The 21,935-nt window shown below is 48.0% G+C and overlaps 10 protein-coding genes across 11 annotated transcripts; 5 read left to right on the forward strand and 5 right to left on the reverse strand.

Annotated features, from left to right (window-relative positions):
* Window positions 1–389: 389 nt before the first annotated feature.
* FOXG_04595 (uncharacterized protein) lies at window positions 390–2,522 on the forward strand. Its single transcript, XM_018382626.1, has 2 exons — window positions 390–601; window positions 654–2,522. The coding sequence occupies exons 1-2, from the start codon at window positions 518–520 to the stop codon at window positions 2,349–2,351; spliced, it is 1,782 nt and encodes a 593-aa protein (XP_018239372.1). The 5' UTR covers window positions 390–517; the 3' UTR covers window positions 2,352–2,522.
* Window positions 2,187–3,923, reverse strand: FOXG_04596 (uncharacterized protein). Its single transcript, XM_018382627.1, has one exon. The coding sequence runs from the start codon at window positions 3,742–3,744 to the stop codon at window positions 2,380–2,382; it is 1,365 nt and encodes a 454-aa protein (XP_018239373.1). The 5' UTR covers window positions 3,745–3,923; the 3' UTR covers window positions 2,187–2,379.
* Window positions 3,924–4,231: 308 nt separating this feature from the next.
* On the forward strand, window positions 4,232–7,090 carry FOXG_04597 (alpha-galactosidase 2). The gene is made up of 3 exons (XM_018382628.1): window positions 4,232–4,458; window positions 4,506–5,112; window positions 5,164–7,090. The coding sequence occupies exons 1-3, from the start codon at window positions 4,374–4,376 to the stop codon at window positions 6,704–6,706; spliced, it is 2,235 nt and encodes a 744-aa protein (XP_018239374.1). The 5' UTR covers window positions 4,232–4,373; the 3' UTR covers window positions 6,707–7,090.
* On the reverse strand, window positions 6,585–8,629 carry FOXG_04598 (Ca2+:H+ antiporter). Its single transcript, XM_018382629.1, has 3 exons — window positions 7,442–8,629; window positions 7,172–7,392; window positions 6,585–7,124 (listed from the first exon to the last, which is right to left on the reverse strand). Exons 1-3 carry the CDS (start codon window positions 8,511–8,513, stop codon window positions 6,963–6,965), a joined length of 1,455 nt encoding a protein of 484 aa, XP_018239375.1. The 5' UTR covers window positions 8,514–8,629; the 3' UTR covers window positions 6,585–6,962.
* Window positions 8,630–9,465: 836 nt separating this feature from the next.
* FOXG_04599 (glutaminase) lies at window positions 9,466–11,252 on the forward strand. Its single transcript, XM_018382630.1, has one exon. It carries the CDS (start codon window positions 9,645–9,647, stop codon window positions 11,109–11,111), a length of 1,467 nt encoding a protein of 488 aa, XP_018239376.1. The 5' UTR covers window positions 9,466–9,644; the 3' UTR covers window positions 11,112–11,252.
* Window positions 11,253–11,563: 311 nt separating this feature from the next.
* On the forward strand, window positions 11,564–12,508 carry FOXG_04600 (uncharacterized protein). The gene is made up of 3 exons (XM_018382631.1): window positions 11,564–11,991; window positions 12,051–12,210; window positions 12,260–12,508. Exons 1-3 carry the CDS (start codon window positions 11,623–11,625, stop codon window positions 12,457–12,459), a joined length of 729 nt encoding a protein of 242 aa, XP_018239377.1. The 5' UTR covers window positions 11,564–11,622; the 3' UTR covers window positions 12,460–12,508.
* On the reverse strand, window positions 12,079–14,395 carry FOXG_04601 (carboxypeptidase D). The gene is made up of 6 exons (XM_018382632.1): window positions 14,050–14,395; window positions 13,793–13,992; window positions 13,454–13,745; window positions 13,022–13,402; window positions 12,891–12,968; window positions 12,079–12,837 (listed from the first exon to the last, which is right to left on the reverse strand). The coding sequence occupies exons 1-6, from the start codon at window positions 14,273–14,275 to the stop codon at window positions 12,593–12,595; spliced, it is 1,422 nt and encodes a 473-aa protein (XP_018239378.1). The 5' UTR covers window positions 14,276–14,395; the 3' UTR covers window positions 12,079–12,592.
* Window positions 14,396–15,835: 1,440 nt separating this feature from the next.
* FOXG_18858 (uncharacterized protein) lies at window positions 15,836–18,818 on the forward strand. 2 transcript variants are annotated; one of them, XM_018398997.1, is made up of 6 exons: window positions 15,836–16,339; window positions 16,387–17,227; window positions 17,282–17,782; window positions 17,840–18,079; window positions 18,136–18,316; window positions 18,366–18,818. In XM_018398997.1, exons 1-6 carry the CDS (start codon window positions 15,900–15,902, stop codon window positions 18,623–18,625), a joined length of 2,463 nt encoding a protein of 820 aa, XP_018239379.1. In that variant the 5' UTR covers window positions 15,836–15,899; the 3' UTR covers window positions 18,626–18,818. The 2 variants fall into 2 exon arrangements, with proteins under 2 accessions (XP_018239379.1, XP_018239380.1); XM_018398998.1 differs by having other exon boundaries at window positions 17,840–18,316.
* On the reverse strand, window positions 18,704–19,624 carry FOXG_04604 (uncharacterized protein; the record flags this gene model as incomplete). Its single annotated transcript, XM_018382633.1, has 1 exon — window positions 18,704–19,624. The coding sequence occupies one exon, from the start codon at window positions 19,622–19,624 to the stop codon at window positions 18,704–18,706; it is 921 nt and encodes a 306-aa protein (XP_018239381.1).
* A 468-nt stretch (window positions 19,625–20,092) lies between these two features.
* Window positions 20,093–21,728, reverse strand: FOXG_04605 (uncharacterized protein; the record flags this gene model as incomplete). Its single annotated transcript, XM_018382634.1, has 4 exons — window positions 20,093–20,416; window positions 20,473–20,769; window positions 20,832–21,205; window positions 21,263–21,728. 4 exons carry the CDS (start codon window positions 21,726–21,728, stop codon window positions 20,093–20,095), a joined length of 1,461 nt encoding a protein of 486 aa, XP_018239382.1.
* Between the last annotated feature and the right edge of the window lie 207 nt (window positions 21,729–21,935).

A 21,935-nucleotide genomic window follows, 5' to 3' on the forward strand; every position in this document is an offset into this window, starting at 1 on the left:
AGCCAAGTATGTCTTGGCGATCTGTTTGCTCCGGACTTGGTCTCCCGAAATTCCAATAAAATGCACATTTGCATGGATGATGCCCAGTATATGATAACTCACAATTCACTCAGCATTCGTCAGTTTTGATTTGCAGACAATAAGCCGTTACATCCAATCTGGAGTCTCGCACCGTTGCCGCATAGCTGCATATCAGGGGTTCCCGGTGCCTGCATGATGTTTGTACCCTTCGCTTCCCACCAACAATTATTCCAGACGCTTCAATACCTGCCCCAAATTCACTAGTTTGATCCGAAAGTGAGCAAACAGAGAAGCCACCAACTGAACAAGATTGCCCAAGGGGACTGTCACTCCCGTAAGCTCACCAAGGTTTCACGACCTCGGACTCCGCTGCGGCGAAATGACGCATTACAGAAAATAATGTTCCGCATAGATTAAAACTTGATGAGAGCCACTTAGCTGCATCCCCCTCTGTACCTCACCTCAGCTTTCTTTTTCCTGCGGCCCATCTATCAGCATGTATCCCGGGTCTCTTTTTCCTCTACTCGCGGTACTTGCCGTTGGCACAGAAGCGATTGGTTCAACACCGAGATGCAAATGCGTATGTATACGAAATTCAATCTATCATATCTGACTTCAGCTGACGGTTAAAGATTCCCGGCCAATCCTGCTGGCCCTCTCCTTCAGAATGGAAAGCTTTCAACAACAAGATTGGCGGCAGTCTTATCAAGACTGAGCCAATCGCGCAGTCATGCTACCCCGGCCCAGAGGATCTGAAGCAATGCGCGTACGTGAACAAAATGTGGTCGGATCAGGATTTCCAGTCGTCGAATCCTATCGGGAGACCTTATCCGTACAACATCACCTGCGCACCGGTGGATTACGCTGCTGGGCAAGAGCCTACGACCTGCAGTCTCGGTTCTTTGCCTGTTTACGCTGTTAATGCTACTACTCTGTCACAAATCCGAAATACGATTTCGTATGCACGTGAGCGGAATATTAGACTTGTTGTTACTGGAACAGGCCATGATCTTCTTGGTCGCTCTGATGGGTTCGGTGGTCTTGAGCTCTGGCTTCATCAGTTCAAAAACGGCATTAACTTTCAGAAGACTTACAAATCCGAGAACCAGTGCAAAAGGTCTAGCTGGAAGCATAGTGCTATCAAGATTGATGGGAACTACCAATGGCGCGATGTGTACAAGGTAGCTGAGGCGAACAATGTCATCGCAGTTGGCGGTGGCTCTATCACGCCTGGAGCGATCGGCGGGTGGGCTTCTGGTGGTGGCCATGGACCTGCGACGAGGAACTATGGTCTTGGCGCTGATCAGATTCTGGAAGCAGAAGTGATGCTAGCTGATGGAAGAGTCATCATCGCTAATCACTGTGAGAACACCGATCTCTTCCGTTCAATGCGTGGCGGAGGTCCTGGCTATGGTATCACTTTGAGCAGTACCATCAAGGCTCATCCCAATGTCAAGGTTGTCACAGCTCACCACTTGCAGATCGCACCACTGGAGAAGACAGTGAAGAATGCAGATCTACTCGACGCTGTGTCTACTCTGCTGCAGTCGCTACCTGATCTGAACGACGCTGGCTTTGCTGGCTACGGTTACTGGTTCCGAAACTTTCCCACCGTTTTTGTTGGGAACGCTACATCTGGCTATTCACACGGTGTCTGGACAATCGGCAAGGGCCGTCAAGAGGCTGAGGCAGCCTGGGCCCCGGTGCGAAGGGCTTTGGCGAAGTTTGAAGATAAGCTCTACATTAACGAGAGCTGGGCTACGTACGACGACTACTGGTCATTCTACCACGCTGAATCCGGGTTATACGACCCGACCGGCGATACCTCTGTCTTGACTTCGCGATTAATCGACCGCCAGAGCGTGAAGAGCTTCGAGAAAGTCCGAGATGCCGTCGAAGTCATGAGCGGCAAACCCGATGAGTTCGGCACAAGTGTCATTCTTCTCACTTCCGGAGGCCAAGTCTTCAAAGATGCTTCAGACAAGACAAGCGGCCTACACCCCGCCTGGCGAAAATCACACTACGTTCTCATCTCAGGCACGGGTATTTCTCGTACCGGAAACACTGCTGAGCGCAAAGCGGCGAATGACGACGTCACGTTCGTTAAGGGCGCTGCAGCGAAGACGTTGGCTCCCAACACTGGCGGTTACATGAATGAGGGTGATCGCAATGATCCTGATTGGAAGAAGTCGTTCTATGGTAGCTTGTATGGTGAGCACCTTACGACGAAGAGGAAGTATGATCCTTCTCATGTTTTCTATTGTCCTACTTGTGTTGGGTCTGAGGATTGGGTTGAGAGACCAGATGGGCCTTTATGTAGAGTTAAATAGAAAAGATCTGGTTTCGAGAATCTATAGCTTATTCAACGATGCTTCTCAGTCGTGTCTCCGGCGGATCCCAAACAATATCCTGAATCCCAAGCCTTTGTCTCGCTGGGACCTTGATACTTCCAGATTCCGCGCTAATTTCGATATTCTCTTCATTCTTGAACAAAAGCATCGGCATCGTCTGGTGGAACTCCGCCAACGTGAACATATCATGATGTCCTTCAGCCCGAGGGTTTAAAGCGTCCATTGCTCGTGTGCTGATGGCTTCGTAAAGGATCTTTGCATCCTCGACTGTTCCGGCGTGGAATAGGCCAACGCCCCAGCTTGCTATTTTAAGAGGATCGCCATCGCCATGGGGGGTGAATGGGTTTCCGACGTTGTTGACTGACAGACAGGCGTTGATTCCGTACTCTTGAATTAGCTTGGGTACCATGATTGTACCACACGGTCGACTGAGCGGTTCACCCTGTCTTGAACCGTCAGACCCATGTCTGCCCATCATGTAGAGGTCGCTAGTTGGTAATCCGACAAAGTGAACAGGCAGTTTTGTCTCTCTCAGCGTTTCTGAAAGTCTGACCAGATCATCGTGAGTAGCACGAGTAAGTCTAGTAGCATGCCCAAAAACAACAGTCGGAGCGCCAGGGTATGTAGGCCACTTAAGAACCCTGAGCTCTTCAATGATATGAGTAAACACAGACATGTGGGTTCCATCGCCATCCAGGTTGAATTCGATATGAAAGTCAAGGTGTTTCTTGTATTTCAATGCGGTTTCGATGGCCCAACGTATGTTCTTATTCTGCGCTTCAACGTCGGATTCCACGTACGGTGTAGTTCCAATAACATCAATCTTCGAACCAAGCTGACCAAGAGCTTTCACAAACATATCTCGGTTTGCCTCTCCCTTCTCTGTCGAGAATATAGGGTCCTGTGCAAAGGCGCAGATTTGCACTTCCAAAAAGTCCTCGAATTCCTTCCTTAGCCGGATTCCCACCTCCAGAGTTTTGAGTTCAGTGACAGAATCAACCTCAACAAAGGCCCTCATGAAAGTGACACCCTGTTTGTAACTTGTGGCTATTAGCTGAGACCCTCGTAAGTATAAGTCCTCCTCGGTGTAGCGTTTCTTTGCTTCAGCTGTATTGACTAAGGCTTCCTGAAACCCTCCTGTTTTGGGAGCCAGATCAGAGTAATCTGGGTGGTTTGAGGATTTTGGATGGTTGCAGGTGAGAAGATATGGTTTGTCGAGATGAATATGAGGATGACAGAGTGAGGGAAGCATTACGCTTGGTGTTGTCCTGCCAGCAGAAGGCTTCATGGAGGTCACCACTCCCTCTTCTATTTGGATATCCCATTGTTTTGAAGAGTTTTGAAACGGAATAATGATGTTTTTGAGGACCATGCTGAGTTATACTGAGAATTCTTAAGGTTAAAATTGAGAAAATAAACTCTCAAAGATCGTGAATCCCTTCACAGTGTCATTGATTCCCCTCATCTCGAATTTGAACCAATCATGTTGAAACCTGGATGGATATCAGTCAGGGTGAATAATTATCCGGCCTTTCACCACTGTAACTTATGCTTTCACAACGGCATTTATGAATGACTGGGTAAATATCCCGATGAATTGGCATAACCACCTAAAAACCTATAGCCGAAATGCTTTCAAGCCAGGTATATCATTTGCGCGGATAAACTCAACGTCATAAACAAGTTTATGCACCCAAACGATCTCCAATTCTGGGGAATCTGGGCTGATCCTCCGCACAAACGATGACGATCTTGACTCAAAGGGGTATCTTTCGGTAGTCCACCATCATCAAGTTCAACTGCTCCTCCACAAATACTCCAATTCAAGATCGGCCCGAGTCGAGATCATCACGAGTTGCTACATATTGGGATTCTCGAATTTTCCGTGTGACATTGAACTTTACACCGATGATCTTTTTCCGAGGGTTTATAAAGATGTCGGGCCCTTCGGATAACCCCTCAGGTTTGACTTTCGTTTAAACAACTTTTGCCAGGGCCAAGATGGTGCTTGTTACATCAAAGGGCATTACGACGGCGGCAGTGCTGTTCTGTCAGGTCATTTCGACTTTCGCGGAGAGTTCGGATCGTGAGTCTTCATTTTTTCACATTGAACAATGGTTAACATGTCTGCAGCAATCCGCGTCGATGGCACGTCTTTCGCTCTCAATGGCGACAACGTCTCATACCGCTTCCACGTCGACAACATCACTGGAGACCTCATCAACGATCACTACGGCGGCCCAGTCGCCGAAGATGGAATCACCACCGAAATCGGTCCCATCCAAGGCTGGGTAAATCTCATCGGCCGCGTCCGACGAGAATTCCCAGACCACGGCAGAGGAGACTTCCGTATCCCTGCATTTCAGCTCCAACAAGCAAGCGGCACAACCGTCACCGACTTTCGATACAAGTCTCATGAGGTTGTACGAGGAAAGCCTGGATTACCTGGTCTTCCGTCGACGTTTGGTGAGGCTGATGATGTGTCGACTTTGGTGGTGCACATGTACGACAATTACAGCTCTATTGCTGTTGATCTCTCGTATTCGATATTTCCGAAATATGATGCTATTGTGCGGAGTGTGAATATTACGAATCGGGGCAATGCGACGATTAATTTGAGAAAGGTTTCGAGCTGGAGTGTTGATCTGCAGCAGGATAATCTGGATCTTATTGAGATCAAGGGTGACTGGGCGCGTGAGGGTATGCGCGTGCGTCGAAAGGTGGACTTTGGAACACAAGGGTAAGCATTGTTTCCGTAAAACGATAGCACAAGGCGTTAACAGCATTGCAGATTCCAAAGCTCTACCGGTTACTCTTCGCATCTCCACAACCCGTTCCTCGCTCTCGTATCATCAACTACGACCGAGACACAAGGCGAAGCTTGGGGCTTCTCTCTGGTGTATACTGGTTCCTTTGCCGTTGACGTCGAGAAGAGCTCTCAGGGACTCACCCGCGCCATCCTCGGTCTCAATTCTCTCGACTTCTCATGGCCATTGAAAGTTGGCCAAACCTTCACCACTCCCGAGGTCGTCTCAGTCTTCTCTAGCAAGGGCGTAGGCGGCATGTCTCGGCAATTCCACCGCCTGTACAGAAAGCATTTGATGAAGAGTAAATACGCAGAGGAGACACGTCCTGTTCTTCTCAACAGCTGGGAGGGCTTGGCATTCGATATCAACGAGACTGCCATTGAGAAGATCGCCAAACAATCTGCAGACCTCGGCATCAAATTGTTCGTCATGGATGATGGCTGGTTCGGTAACAAGTATCCACGTGTTAACGATACAGCTGGTCTTGGAGACTGGCAGCCTGATAAGTCACGCTTCCCTGACGGATTGACACCTCTGGTCGAAAATGTAACTGATCTGAAAGTCGCCAATTCTTCTGATGAGCTAAAGTTCGGTATCTGGTTCGAACCCGAAATGGTGAACCCTGAGTCAGACTTGTACGATAAGCACCCCGACTGGGCAATCCACGCAGGCTCGTATCCCCGAACCGAGACGCGTAACCAATTAGTTCTCAACCTAGCTTTGCCTGAGGTCCAAGAGTTCATCATCGACTTCGTTTCCAAGGTTCTCCGCGAATCACCAATCTCCTACGTCAAGTGGGATAACAACCGTGGAATTCACGAGACTCCTGATCCTACTCTCAACTACAAGTATATGCTGGGTCTTTATCACGTCTTTGAAACTTTGACGAGTCGCTTCCCTGACGTTTTGTGGGAAGGGTGTGCTTCAGGTGGCGGTCGGTTTGACCCCGGTGTTCTTCAGTGGTTCCCTCAAATCTGGACGTCGGATGATACAGATGCAGTTGAGCGTATCGCCATCCAATTCGGCACGTCACTTGCTTATCCTCCATCTGCCATGGGAGCTCACCTATCGCATGTCCCTAACGGCAACACCCAGAGAATAACCTCCGTTAAGTTCAGAGCCCACGTTGCCATGATGGGTGGCTCCTTTGGTGTTGAACTTGACCCTAGCGATCTTGAGCCTGAGGAGAGGGAACAAATTCCTGGTCTTATCGAGCTCTCTGAAAAGATCAACCCAATTGTCATCACTGGAGACTTTTACAGACTTGCCCTGCCTGAGGAAACCAACTACCCAGCTGGACAGTTCATTTCTGAGGATGGTAAGAAGGTCGTGTTATTTGCATTCCAGACGAGGGCGACTATCAACAACTCTTGGCCCTGGTTCCGACTTCAAGGTTTGGATGCTAGTGCCAAGTACAAGGTGGATAATAACCAGACGGTTTCTGGTACGACGCTGATGAACCTGGGCATTCAATTGAGGTTTGAGGGAGATTATGATAGTCAGGTTTTGATGATTGAGAAGCAATAGTTCAAAAGCCTAGGCCATGAATCGACATACTGTAAATAACGCTCCGAAAATACAAGGCTCGATCAGTCATCTCAGTATCTCCGTAACACATGATAACTCGAACTGTCCATCCAACGCGTAAAAACTCACAAGGGAGCCTTCGCCAAGACAATCCCCTGATTCGGCGATAACTTTCCATCTTCACCCTCACGTAAGTACCCTCACGTAAGTTCTCAAGAAGCCTGAAAATTCCATCACCATAAGCTTAGCAAACAGTTTAATTCTGTGGCAGCTGTGCATTAATGAGTTTCTGCAGTTGACGCAGAGTGTCAACACTCATGGTGACGTTGACCATTTCGGAACCTTCGAGGCCATTGGAAGTAGCCACGTCAGGGTTTGGATAGTACCAGCACGCGATAGCAATAATAGCATAGATGACCTATTAATGTCAGTCACTAGAATCCTTACAAGTTGGTCTTGACTTACCACGAGAAGTGAGCCCTCAAGCCAGTTGGACTCGCCATCACGGAGGAAGTTTCCAACCACCAAGATAGACAGGACAAGTAGTGCGATCATGAAAATCTCAAAGTTCAAGTCCATAGGCTTTCCGATGGCCCAGCCTACGAGAACGACAAGGGGGCCGTTGAATAGGGCAGTCTGGATGGAAGGCCCAAGGCAGTGATACAAAGCAACGTTGATAACACCATCTAAGAAATTTGTTAGCTGACACTTTCATGAGTGAAGCACGGCACCAACCATATGCTTCGTCAATAGCTGTCAAATGTTCAGCAGCCTTCTCAACAAAAGGCAATAGAATGAGACCCAAGAACTGATCAGGCACTCCACTTTCAACAACATGCTCAATCTTCTCAACAAGGAAGATCAAAAGAGCAGTCACAAAAGCAAGGGCAATCAACAGAGCAACAATGGTCTCAGTCATGGTAAACTTGGGCTTCTCCATATCAGCCTCGCGATCAGCATCTCGGTGCTCATCCATCTCAATAACCTCGTCGAAGATGCTATGCTGGCTGCTGGCTTGATACCAGATGTAGAAGAAGAAGGCAATAATCAGTGCAATAGATGTAGCCTGACTAATGCGAAGGACATCGTCTTGGAGTTTACCCTCTGTGAATTTCTCGTGTAGAACTCGGAAGCCTGGGAAGTCGGGTACAACCTCGGCTTTGAGGGCGGAGTAGAATGCACTGGGAATGAGAAGACCAAATGCTGCGACAAGAAGAAGTCCTGTGCCAACCTCTGAGACAATAGCGTGGAACTTTTGGCTGGCTTGCTTGAGGCCACCAACGAAGAAACAGAGGCCGAGACAGAGAAGAAGATTGGTCAGGATGCTACCAAGGATCGCGGCCTGGATGATTGGAATGAGGTTTCCTTCATCGCCGTTGTCTTCAGGAGCGTTAACTTCATGCTTCGAAAGCAAAACAAGGAAGAGAATAATCTCAATGATAGACCCAAACGTCGTCTCGATGAGAATACCAGCTACTTTTGGCAGCTTTCGCGCAAACTCCTGTCCAGCGAATCCAAGCAGATTTGCAGTTGGAATGACAGCGATATACGCGGTAGCAAACTTCCAGAGATGCAGGCCAGGGAAGAACTGAAGGATGATGGCGATGGGGACAAAGGGCCACAGGATGTTCACCCATTTCGACGCGGTGCAGGAGCTTCGCCAGAGAACAGCAAGGAAATGTCGTGGATGAAAACCGCTTCTTCCGCTTTCTCCCTCGTGAGCAATGTGACTTGAGATCTGCGGCAGAAGCGGGGTTGATTCATCTCTGTGACCAGAGCCATGGCCTGGGAGGATGTTGCTCGCCATTATCGCCAGTCAGAGTAACGAGCAAACAAAATACTCGGTACTGAATAAGCTTAAGTGGAATAAAAGTGTAAATAGGCCTCAGGAGGAGAGAGAGCCAAGAAATAGGAACAGAAAAGACGATCAAAGGGGCTGGGATCATAATAACGTGACGCTGGTGTTTGCGGTGGTGGCGTAGTGATATCCAATGAAGTTACAGTGATGAGACACATTGACAGGGGCTGAAGGCAGGGATCGAAAACTCTAAACAAAGCTTGTTTTGCTGACGTTTTTGCTCAGTAGGGTTCTAGACTCTTGCAGAAGCATTGGCCAGCTGCTTTACCCCGCAGAGTAAAATCTGATCTGACTTTTTCTTTAAGGGAGGGTACGATGAGATTAACAGCTTAGTGAGCCAGCTGTCGTGTACTCCGAAGACGCTATGCTCTCACTGTGAAAGTTTATTGAGCTAAGGTGACTCCAGACTTATCGATAATGAAATCATCTCTCCAAAGAGGTTTAGCGATGTCTTACAGCCCCAAGACGGAATGGCGCCCTCGATACTAGCGCGCACAGGATCACTCCAGACTAAAAAATACAAGCATACCCTCCCAAAAATACCCGTGATCCCGTCATCGGCAGTCATGTTTTTTTTGACACCAAAACCAACGAATGAGAAACGCGTCTCCCCGCACTCACCCTTTTTCCATGCAGGCGCTCACCGATTCTCACCGATGGAGAGTTTCATTCTCGCCTTACCGAGAATCACCTATTATGTAAAATGGTAATACACTTTAGTGCGTGTCGTGTTGGTCACGGCTACGACGGACCACATTGCGCGAGGGACTGGTATAGTTATCGTTATGTAAATTTTACATACGGTATACCTTTGTGGGTGAAAAGTCTGAACTCATGTGATGAAAATTTACCAATTGCCAATTTCTCTTCCTAGTCTATATAACTATTCTTCTTTTTCCTACAGATACAATATTTATAGTCATTCTTTCTTCGATCTTCTATCCTACCCTACGATACATTCTCGATTTCGACTAGTCTCCCAAAAAGGTTTCACTACAGAAGCTCCATTGTGATTGGACACACCGTTTTCGTCCAGCTTGATTCAAATAGCTTGGCTTACGACATCACCCGTGACGCATAATGCCTTCAGCGGTGAGAACTAATTTTTCTCCTCCTCCATCAAAGCAGCTCAAGCCCATACCGTTCCGTCCGATGAAGTCCCCCATTCCCGACTATCTCAACCGGGTGCTGGAGAATGCGCGGCCCATAGAAGATGGCAAGCCCGCCAGTTACATCGAGACGCTGGCCAAGGCGGACACGTCAAAGATAGCTGTGGCGCTGGCGATGGTGGATGGCCAGATTTACTCTGCTGGCGATGACGAGATTGAGTTTTCTATGCAATCTATTTCAAAGGCGTTTGTGTACGCGTTGGCGATTGAGGATGCGGGGTTGGATAAGGTGCTGGAGAAGATTGGCGTGGAACCCTCGGGAGACGCGTTCAACAGTTTGTCTTTGGAGCGAGGGAGCAACAGACCCATGAATCCCATGATCAATGCCGGAGCCATCACAGCACACTCTCTCATCGGGGGACCAGACTGGACAGCAGAGCAAAGATCAGACCGCATCCTCAAAGCCATGTCGAAGCTAGCAGGTCGTCAATTGCGTGTTTGCGAAGAAGTTTATGAGGCTGAGCTGAGAGACGCCAATCGAAACATGGGAATTGGTTACATGCTTAAAGCAGCTGGTATCATCACCGGCGATGCACAGCAGATCGTGCAGGGATATATCCGTCAATGCGCTATTAACGTCAATGTTCGAGACTTGGCGACTATGGCTGCTACTCTCTGCAACGCGGGCTGTCACCCTGCGACGGGAGAGAAGATCATTCCCCAAGACAGCGTGCGGCAGATCCTCTCTGTCATGACGACTTGTGGCATGTACGATGCTGCAGGCGACTGGGTATCGCGAATTGGGATCCCCGCCAAGAGTGGAGTTGCTGGTGGGATTATCGGTGCTCTGCCTGGTCAGATGGGTATTGCTGTGTTTTCACCCAAGCTTGATTCACGGGGCAATAGTGTACGCGGTGTCGCCATCTGCGAGCAGTTATCCAGCGACATGGGACTTCACATGATGGACGTCAGCCAGATCGCCCAAGCGACAGTCCGTGTATCCGTCGCGACCATCCTCCCAGGCGACAACGAGCCACACCACACAAACTGCAACAAAGAAGTCATCATATTCAGTCTACGCGGTGTCGTGCGCTTCGGAGGTTCAGAGCGATTGACCCGCGCCATCACACGAGAACTCGGTGATCCAAACCCCAAGGATCCCGGGGCTGGCAGAAGCCGCTTTGTGTGCGCTGTGGTGTTCTCGTTCCGTGATGTGTTTTCGTTCAATGCAGTGGCGCAGAAGATTATTCAGGCGGATATTACTCGATTGCTGCTTGATGGGAGGACTGTTGTTGTTATAGACCCGGTGGGTGTTTTGGAAATGAAGACTGCTGAGCGTGCGGGCAGCAACCTCAAGATTGTGGATAATGAAACTGCTGCGAGGGATTTCATCGGAGGAATTGGTTGCCATACTGTTTCAAAGAATGATGAATGGTGATTTGGCGTTTTCAAAGACAACGTAGAAAATAATACTTATGAAACCAGCTGTGCCGACACGTACTTGTATGGATTGAAAATATCCATATCTTATACTATAACCAGACAATGATCAATATCCACCTGCGAAGTGCAACATATAGGTAGTTGGCGTCCAGAGCCTTGTTATGGGCTGGAATTCAATCAACATTGCCGAGAGAGCCGTCATTGTGCTACCAGTAGGTTCGAAACAATGACGTATCAGAGGAAGCAAAAATTCCCAGCATGAAAATAGAGAACGCGCAATTAAAGTATTCCTTGCAGGCTGAATCCGAGTCCGAGGCAGGGTTCCATGGTTAGTCTGTACAAACGGGACCCGCGGACGCTGTTGGTCAATGCCAACGACACAGCCCCCACTTCTGAAGCTTATTGTGCTGCCTTGTATAAAGAGACCAGTGCACTGAAGATGAAGCGCAAACAGCATCCAAATCCCAGTTAAGACCTTTTCGCTACCTTGAGGCAGATAATACAATATGCCACAAATTATTCATCTCGTGCGTCACGGCCAAGCCGTTCACAACCTCTGCGAAGCAGACAATGTTCTGCCTGACACCGATCTGACACCTCTGGGAGAAGAGCAAGCTAGAGGCCTGATCTCTAAGTGCCCAGAACTCGCCAATGTCCAATTGATCGTGTCATCGCCACTACGACGTACTCTCCAAACGACCCTGTTGGCGTTCTCGTCACAACTGAAGCGCGGGTTACAGATTGTGGCCTTACCAGAAGTACAGGAAGTCAGCGATATGAACTGCGACACTGGCAGTGATCTCTCTGTGATCAAGGCAGAATTCCAACAACAACCGGTAGACTTCATTCTCGTTGAGCCGGGCTGGCAAATCAAGGTATGTAATTCAACCTCACGTCAAGTCTGATCACTGGGGCCGAATTAATTATGTGTTAGGAGGGTAAATGGGCTCCAGTCGTGGGAAGTATTTTAGAGAGGGCTCAGGCAGCACGGCAATGGTTGAGCGAAAGACCTGAGGAAGAAATCGTGGTTGTTACTCATGGATGCTTTCTGCATTTTCTGACCGATGACTGGGTGAACTCTGTTAACCCTAATGGTATGTTGTTGCCAATCAGACTTAGCTGTCTAGGTACTAACATCAATAGGTACGGATTGGGCTAATGCAGAGGTTCGCTCCTATACGATTTCGCATGACGCGCGCGAAGGGCCAGTTTTATGTGAGACCAAGGAGTCCAGAGAGAGGCGAGGAGTGGAAACAGTTGCTCCGACCAGGGAAGAACAACTAAAGATGCGACAGGCCGCTTTGAAAGCAGGGCTTGAATGGGGTCTCATACGGGCGTCATAGGTTTTGTCCATAGCGCATATTCTGCAGCATGAAGAAAACAGTTCTCGACCACGGGCTACCATTTTCTTTGAGCCCGGCTATAGTGAAATATTCAATTGATGATATCTGAGATAAAATGCTACCAGAACATCAATTATGTGGATGAGATAGGCTTCTTGGACATGGTTGCAATGAACGCCGCCAGCGCAGCCTCGGGCTGGTAGGCTGGAACCTCATGACCAGCGCCATAAACTCGCAGCCAGCTCAGGTTTCCAGAGGTCTTGAATTCTCCGTATTTCTTTCCACCAACAGTGAATGACTTGAGAGGAGCCGAGACGAATGATTGCGGGGCAATTGAGTTGAGGGCCCTGTAGTTACCCATCCAGTTGCAGATCCAGTCTAGACATTGTTAGATCTACATGGTATAGATCACGGGAGTCAGGTCAACTTACCAGCATCGCCAGCCCAGATGAGAACTGTAATCTTTGAATCAATGACTTCCGAAAGTGTCGGTAAGAACGATCGTCCCCCTGTAAAGAACTCGTTAGTCGCAATGGTGTATACAGCTAAAATGGAAACATACTATCACCGCTCGCGATAAACTTGTTATAAGAATCATCACCACATTCCTGGTAGTCAGACTGCGCACCAATCGCATTCATCACTGACGCAGATGTAAGGTAGGTGGAGTAAGTCGCTGGGGGGAAAGGGTCATTGCTCGAAGCCCGGATGTCGTAGACATCAAAGTCTGCAAGCCTCTCCAAGGGGCTCTCAATAGCCGAGCTGCAGACGTCGTCTGCGTTACCACAAGCGGCATCGTTGCCTGTGAGACCTGGGCACTTGGCAAACGCAGGGACACACTTTTGGTTATACGTGTTGAGGTACTTGCTATACTGAGTTGGTGTGATGAGCTTTCGGTAGGTGTTGTTGGCGGCGTAGTCGATGTAATCTCTATACTGGTTGCCTATTTTCATTTCAGCATTGGTATACAGTCCAAAGATGTGAGAGAACTTACCAGGATCAATCCAGCCGTTGTTGATACCAAGGGCTACGAGGTTGATCTTTTCGCCCTTGATCTTTCCAGCATCAATAGCAGCGTTCTGCTGCTCAAAGTAAAACGCAAACTCGGGACCATAATGTCCACCATAAGACTCAGTAAAAAGACCAAAGTCACGGTTCTCATACTCAGGAAACTGAGCGTAGAAAGCTTGGAGGAGATTCCAGACTCGAGGAGCAGCAGCGAGAGTCGATACAGCGTCGTCAGTGCCGTAGCTGAAACCAGTGCCGATGGGTTGATCAACATATAGCTTGAACGGTCAGTGCATTGTACTTCTGGATAGGGGGTTGGATTTACCATGTTGGCAAAGGTGTTCCATGAGTTGGGGTTCAGAGTAGGCTTGGACCCTCCGTTGTTGAAGGTACAGGGCCCATTTTCCTGAAACAAGCCGATCATGGAACTGCAGCCGGGTCCACCATTGAGCCAGAGGGCTAGTGGAGCTGTTTTGGCATCCTTGCGTGACTCAAAGAACCAGAAGAACATGTTCATATTGTCCCCTGAAGAAATTATCAGTCAGAAGTTGCCAAGGGAATTGATGAGAACAAGGTACTTGCCGACGGAGAAATAGCCAGAGTGCTGGTTAACACCAGGTGTCGTCTCGCAAATTCCAGAGTTCGAAACAATCTTGGTCTTGGAGCCAGTAGCAGCATGCTCGAAGACCTTGTACTTGATGCCGCCGTCTTCTTGCAAGTACCTCTTATCGAGGCTGGCTGCAGGTGTGCAGCTGCCTTGGCCGACAAGGGCAAGCGCCGTGAGGACACTCAACAAAGCTGTCTTCATGGTGATTGAGGATATCGAAGTTGGATGGAAGAACCGTGGTTGTACAAGACAAAGACTGCCAAGACGGGAGGATGAAACTACATATTATATAGATCTAGGCGGTCTCGATCGGGCGCTACTATATCCCCGGACAGTCCGCATTCCATACACTTTACTATAGCCGTATGTTATACCAGTAAAGTTGACAAATTGTCTTATCGCTGTGAAAGATTAATGCCACCTTCCTGATTAAAGGGGGAGATCTTTTGTAATGCCAAAGGTTCCTGATGATCCGGAGGTAGGATTAGCCAATACAGCGTGGGAGTCAGGCGACAGTGGGCAGTGGGTACTGTCGATCTCTAGGTCATCCTGGGCTTGTGAAACAAGACAGTGTCTTGCTTACATTGGCCAGACGGAATCACAAGGCAGACAAACATACTTCTCTTTAATCCAAAGCTTCAACCGTCTCGTAAAGATTCAAATTTACGCTCTCCCGTATTATTCATTTCGGTACATGCTGTGTCATACAGATTTAGGTGCAGAAGCCCATCTTATCAAGCCTCATCTCGACCTTCCAGAACAAGCGATCTCCCGAGCCACGAGATCTAGGTTTCGGCACTTTTTAGCCGTTAATTTGGTGACGGTGCATGCATGCTACTGCCGCTGACTTGCCGAATATCCGAGCTCAGGTCCTCTGATTGGCGCACGAGCTTATCGAGAATTCATGCTTAGAATTAATTTTCTCACTAACTAAACCCAATATCGCAATGGTATGCAAAGATGTCGTACTGAATAACCAATTGCTGCCCTTGAACTTATGTAAATTTCCGCCTATAGATCGTCCTGAAAATGGTCCTTGTTGTTATATAGTACTACTTATAGAAGTTATATTATATACGTGACAGCAAGACTCTCCCTGTTTGCAAACGACAGAGATTGAATACATAGGGTAATGATAAATCTATTATTTGTACTTGACATCATCCTTGGATTCGATTTCAACCTTTTGGCCGTCAGCGAATGTGTATCGCTGTAACTGTACCCGGTTTATGATCGGAAGCGATACTGGTGTTTCTTGTTCCATGGCACTGCTACGATAATTGACGTCTGAGGTGAATACTTGCAATGTACATCTTAGCGGTCAAGCCCACGCGCATGCCAGGTTTATCTTGTGTCTTTGCTGAAAAGGCTACGCGACTGCTTATATTAACGAAAATATGTCATTTCCATGTATATGATAGCCCCAGTAAGTATTTGTTGGCACAAGATCAGCCTGACAATGCTTGGGAGAGGCTCCCTGGATCAGTACCTATTGCAGGATATAATCCCTGCAGATCCTCGTTTAATTCCGAGCCAAGCCCCAGGCGGCGTCAAGTATGGTAACAGAGACAGCCAATGATCATGTTCAAGGTCAACTTGCAATTAAAACTTCTATAAATTCATTGAGATGTTTCCCAAGGCGAATTTCCAAATACTGAAGGTACTACCGATATCTGTTTTCTTTCAACTAATAAAATCATCGAAACGTCAGCCGTTGATTACATAACCCTGCAGGGCTTGGCATTTTCAACACAGCCTCAATAATCAATAATGTTGTTTCGGGCTCCCTCTCACGACTTCCAACCTCAACCTTTTCATCGCCACGATGTCTGATCCTCTGAGTGTCGCCGCTTCGATCGCAGGACTAATCTCAATCACGGTAGAGGCCGTCAAATTCCTCAGCCCATATGTCTCAGCAGCGAAAGAGACCCCGCAGGTCGCGGCGCACGTCTACTCGGAAGTCCAGAGCACCCAGGTCATACTGATGGGGCTTCAGAGCCTGACAAAGAATCTCGGATCTGTCAAGGCTCAGCATGCCGCGCTCATTGGGGTGAACCAGGTCGTGGCGATCCTCACAGATGGGGTGCTTCTTTACTCGGAGTTGCATAAGGAACTTCAGTCATTGCGGGCGAAAGATGGCGCGGAAAAGGTGCCGCTTAGAGGTCGTTTGCAGTGGGCATGGAAGGAGAGTACGTTTGTTACTCTTCTCAATAGACTGCAAAGTTTCAAAAGCTCAATGACACTTGTCTTGATGATTCTGCAAAGGTGCGTGTATCATGCGATTACTGGTTCGATATCTGACTCATTCTCAGTGACGCCGCTGAAACCGCAAAAGAACATCAGGAGCAGCTCTCCAATAATGTCAAAGTTCTTCTAGACAGCGACGACGACCTATCACGTCGGCTGATGAATATTGAGGACGTTTTGGATGCTCAGACAGTTATTTCAAGGCGCATGAGCATTCTCTCACTGAGTGCATCTCCATCTCAAAACACAAGTCAGCAACCAACTGCGGAATCACCAGCTACATCCATCAGCACCGATAACAGCCTTGCTATATCCAAGTTTGACTTTGAAGACGACCTTGAGTCATCACGCGTATATCGCCGTGCAGTGAGAGAAACCATGGACTATTCATTCCGAAGCTCAGTTGCAAGATCACAAAACTGGTCTGTCTTCTCAGGCCTGAGTCTAGGAGACATCTCTATCATGTCTGTCATCGCATTGCCTGTGTATCAGGATGACATCACCAATGCTGAGCACTATGATTTTGGAGATGAAGCTGCTCCCACTTCTGAGTCGCCTGGGCCAGTTACAGACCAGCCTTTGCTGATGGAATGCCTCGAGCTAAGGCTCAAGCTACTTACGATACCGGGAATGCAGAAGTATTTTGACATGTCACGTTACGCACCTGACGATTTCCTCCGTGTCTGGCATGTCTTTGAGCAAATCACGCCACTGGTAACCCTTGTTCGGGGTTTAGACATGAATGTCAACCTGGATATCGGTCAACCTGAGGACCTCACCATCTCTAACAGGAAGGAAATAATACTATGGTTTGCTCAGTACTGCCACGATATTCTCAACGTAGAGACAGGCAATTTGATCACAGTTGAGGACCTAATGGGGGGCGGCTACCACGGGATTCTAAGAGTAAGATGTGCGATAAAATATTGAAGAGCGACTCGAATACTAACGGTAATCCAGGTTATCTCACTCGTTTCGAGTATTACTAAGGGCCGTGTGATCATCGGTCCCCCTATAAACGACTTATCATTAGTCAAAGCACGGGTCAACGCCCTTTCTCCGGAGCTTCGAAGCTTTCTGACCAACCAACGTCAGTTCGTTCAAAATCTCAACGAACTCCTTGAGATCAAGGATCAACTGGAGATGGATATGAAGTCAATATTTCAGGACATCAGAGAGCTTGTAGATTTTCAAATTATCTTCCTCATTACCATGGAAAGGTTTATTCTCGGTTCCTCGGCAGAGCATGAGTGGGCTCCATTATTCGATTATCTCCTCAGGAATATCGAGGTGGAAGCTGTGTCATATGCCGCCGAAGGGACTGCCAGAACCAGAATACAACTTTGGCTGAAAGAAGGACATTTCAGAGATAAGGATAGGATAAGAACACTGCTGGCAAGATGTCTCGATATTCTGCCCACAAGAGCTAAACGTGTTTCTGCCCTCTTTCAGTTTGCCGAGGTATGGACAAATTTATATCTGATTCCTGATGCTTTGTTACTAACAGCATGGGTAAAGTACTTGAAAAGCCAGCCAGTTATCTCACAAGCGCAAAAACAAGACAACGACAGCGCCCTATCATCCATATCTAACATTATAGTTCGACTACAGGAAGAGGATAATTCTAAGGATACTAAGGCGCTTATCGAAGTCCTTAAACAAAGAGTGCAAGACTGGAAATGCATCGACCCAGATGGCCTCGGCGAGTTGATTCTCTCCAAGACACTTTATGTGATAAAGGATTCCAAGAGCACACTGGTAACCGGCATTAGAATGTGTTTCGCTACTAGACTAGACTGACGCGTGCATGATAGTACCACGGCTACCTCTTCCAGGATATGCTCCTCCTTTGCAAAGAATCTCTCGGGTTACCTATAGGAGGCCGGCCGTTTTATAGGTCGAAATCCTTATCCGAAATGAAACAAACAAAGCTGCTACTGAAAGGGCGATTGTACCTGAGGCAGTTTCTCTCTGTCACCCCGACTCCTCTGCATGGTATGTCTTCGCCCTCTTTCAGGTTCATCCCATTCACTAATGCAAGTAGATACACATATATGCGAGGTCCAATGGGGCGCGGACAATAGCAACAAATCAAAATTCTCACTTGTGTTTCCAGTCGAGTCTGAAATGCGAGTATGGGCATCAAAGATCGATGAGTATAGAATGATGGCAATACTCATGATGAAACCAAAAGGTGATCCAGAAGAACTGGACTCACCAATAGACGAGAACACAGATGAACCTCTACCTGAGGATTGGGTGGTACGTATGGAGTCATGGAAGCGCTATGGGGTAATAAAATAGTCAATTGGGTTTCTTTAACGCGTCGGCTTGGTATATCTTGGGGTATTATAAGCGTTACAAACCGATCAATGAGTACCACTAAACAACTTCCTCGAACGTCACCGCATCGACATTGGCCTCAGCGTTGGCGCAGCTAAATCCAATAGAAACACTAAGATAGCCATACTGGGTAAGCTTATCCTCCGTAATTGAACAAGTAGTATCCAGAGGAGTCCATTGCCCGGCAGCAGCGTCGGCGCTGACTGTCACCGAGCCACCTTGGACAGGAACTATGTTATTAGGGTCTCCATAGTAACAGCCGACTGCCATTGCATTGCACCCATCGCCGAACTGGATATTGGTCGCAAAGTTGACTCGGAGCTGAGCAGAGAGACGATAAACGCCTGTCTTGAGAAGAGACTTGTCGATCTTTTGGTAGACTCCATTGTTGTACGACTCGCCATCGGAGATCCCGAACTGGAGGACTGCGTAGGCTGGACCTTCGTAGGGGGACGAGGAGCCAAGTTGAATGGCATCGTTTCTCGATAGCCAGGGATCTACTGTTCCGAGATCGAAGTTCCCGTTGATGAGAAGTTCTGTTGGCTCTGCCTCAGCGGTTGTAGTGGTTGCAGTCTCGGCGACAGTCGTCGTGCCTTCAGTGGTGGTTGGTACTGTAGTAGCCTTGCTGCTGGTGACTAATGTAGTGTCGATGCTACTGACGACTGTCGTACTCCCGCTGATGGCGATGGTCGTTGATGCCTCGGTCGCAGACGTGCTCAGAGTTGTTCCATCCTCAGTCAATGTGGTAGTTGTCTCTGACTCGGTTGCCGTCTCGGTCTCACTGATCGCAGTACTGGTCTCGATGGTAGTGGAAAGGGCAGTAGTAGTGTCGGATTCAACTGTGGCAGAGGCAATTTCAGTGGCAGATGTCACGATGCTCTGGGGCTTGCAAGGGCCAGCATTAACAGAAACCAACAAGGCCAGGTTTGCAAAGGTCACAATTAGCTTGTTTGAAACCATTTTGGCAGACTTCTAAAAATGCAGGTAAGGAAAAGGGAAACGAGCGTGGTGGGTTTGTGAAAACGAATGAACCAAAGGAGAATCAACAACAAGAGGAAAAAGAGGACATTCACCAGTTTCAATCCAGTACACTACTGTGAAGTGGCTCAGGGGCATACACTTACTATTGGAGCATTAGCACGGTTAATGGTCGTGGCATCCGATAGCGTCTCAATAGCGCTGAAATCTCCCCCCGGTAAGACCAATAACGTTCTCAGCTTCACGGCTGGTTCTATAGATTAAATGAGAAATAAATTAAAAAAGTAAGCTTGTATTAGGTGGTGCTTTTCTCTTTATTCGTACTTTCCCTGGCTTTGTAATCGTTGAACAGGGCGGGAGCTAATCATATCCAAGACTTCCACGTTGGCATACCCTTCATTGAGCCCTTGTTCTGTTGCCTCGATAGCTTGTCAACATTACGATACCACTCTAGTCCTTCAATGCTTCACCAAACGATCCCTTGTATCCATTCTGCTCCAAGTACAACCGAAATTGTGCGTCTTCGCTCTCAAGCTCCTTGTCCTTGTCTGGGATCAGAAACCAGGCAACAAGTCCACCGACAGCAGCAAAAGCAGCTCCGATGAGAAACACCGCTTGAATACCTCGCTGCTTATCGGAGAAAGAGTCTTGGATAGGTGTAAATGCCTGTGTTCCAATCGCCGCTCCCGCCTTGCCCATTGCTGCCGCAAAGCCTAAGAAGTGGCCTCGGAGAGGTGTTGGGAAAGACTCTGCAGCACAAAGAAACGTGGCGACCTGTTTCATAGTTAGCATGTCTCCAGGTAGCTGTACTGTCAGTGGTTAGGACTTACACCAGGACCCATCTCTCCGAGTGCGTTGAAGATGCCATACAGCACGATGAACAAAGGGAACACGGACTGGATCGGGGAAAGCGCACCACCGATAATAAAGCCTAAGATCGTCCATCCAAAAAAGCCCAAAGTCATGGTTTGTCTGCGACCAATGCGGTCCATGAGTAGTCCTCCAACAACGCAGCCAGGGAGGTAAAAGCAGTTAACAACAGTACCAAATCCAATATTCTGTTGAAGGGTGTCGTCGGGATTCAGCGTAGCAATAATTGTCGAACTAAAGATTCCGAATGGATATGTCTGTGTCATACATGAGTATAAAGGCCGAGGCTCAGCTTGTGTATTTATAGCATTGTGCTTACCACAAAGTCGTAAAAGAACCAGGCCAGTGATGTTCCAAGCATTGGCTTCCAATATCTCTTGATTACGAGCAGATATGGTATGTCATACTTGATCGCATGTTTCTTGTATTGCGTTGAGTCAAACTGACGAAGTCGAAGAAACAGAAGAGTGACTGGCAGGATAAATCCGATGCCAAAGTTTATTCGCCAGACACCGTCACCGACATGTTGATGATACGCTGCGAGGACTATCAATGCTACGACACCTGCCATAACGAATCCGAGATCGATGGAAAAGTCTGTTGCAGCAGCGACTAAGAGTCCGCGTCGGCGTCTAACAAAGGAAGTTTCGTCAGAGGCTTCGGTACTGCCTGTACCGCAAGTCGGGTATTCTCCTATCGAGGCCATCAATTAGATCTTTATCTCAAATCAAGTCCCTTTTCGGTCCTTACCACCAGCACCAAATCCTGCGACACCTCTTCCAACAATCATCATCCAAAACATGCCCAGCTCAGTCTTGCCATGCGCCGCAGTCGCGAGTATAATACCCAGCACCAGGAACAAGGTAGCAAACACAATACCAGTCCGTCTGCCAAGTCTATCAATGGCGTAGCCAAAGAAGAGCATACCGAGGACCTCGCCGATGAGGAATGCATTGGAGAGTCGAGTCTTGATGGAGCTGGAGAAGCTATCTGGGTATAATTTGGCAAAGACAGGATTCATGTATCCGATGATCTGCGCGTTGTATCCATCAGAGAATAGAGCTAGTCCGCTTGTCAGTACCGTTGTGATGGCTGACATACGAGACTTGGTAGTGATTGCGACGTCTGTGGTATTGATGACGGTGTCGTTTTTGAAGAATTCATCGTCTTGTTGGCTCTTTGGAGCAGGCGTGTCGTGAGAGACTTTGTTATCCATGATACTGATCTTGTAGTTGATAGTATTAAAAGGATCTTAATTGGAAGCCTCTATCTTAGAATATGCTCGAGAGGTCTTCAACTTATATACATGAAAAGACAGCGCCTCCAACTTGTGTTCAAGGATGTCCTCGATTGCAACACCCTTCTTCACTCAATTCCAGCGTAGTTGGAATTACAACAAAGCCAAAAGAGAGACTCCTGCGTG

The sequence above is a fragment of the Fusarium oxysporum genome, chromosome 4 (genome assembly GCF_000149955.1).
Source record: "Fusarium oxysporum f. sp. lycopersici 4287 chromosome 4, whole genome shotgun sequence".
NCBI lineage: Eukaryota > Fungi > Ascomycota > Sordariomycetes > Hypocreales > Nectriaceae > Fusarium > Fusarium oxysporum.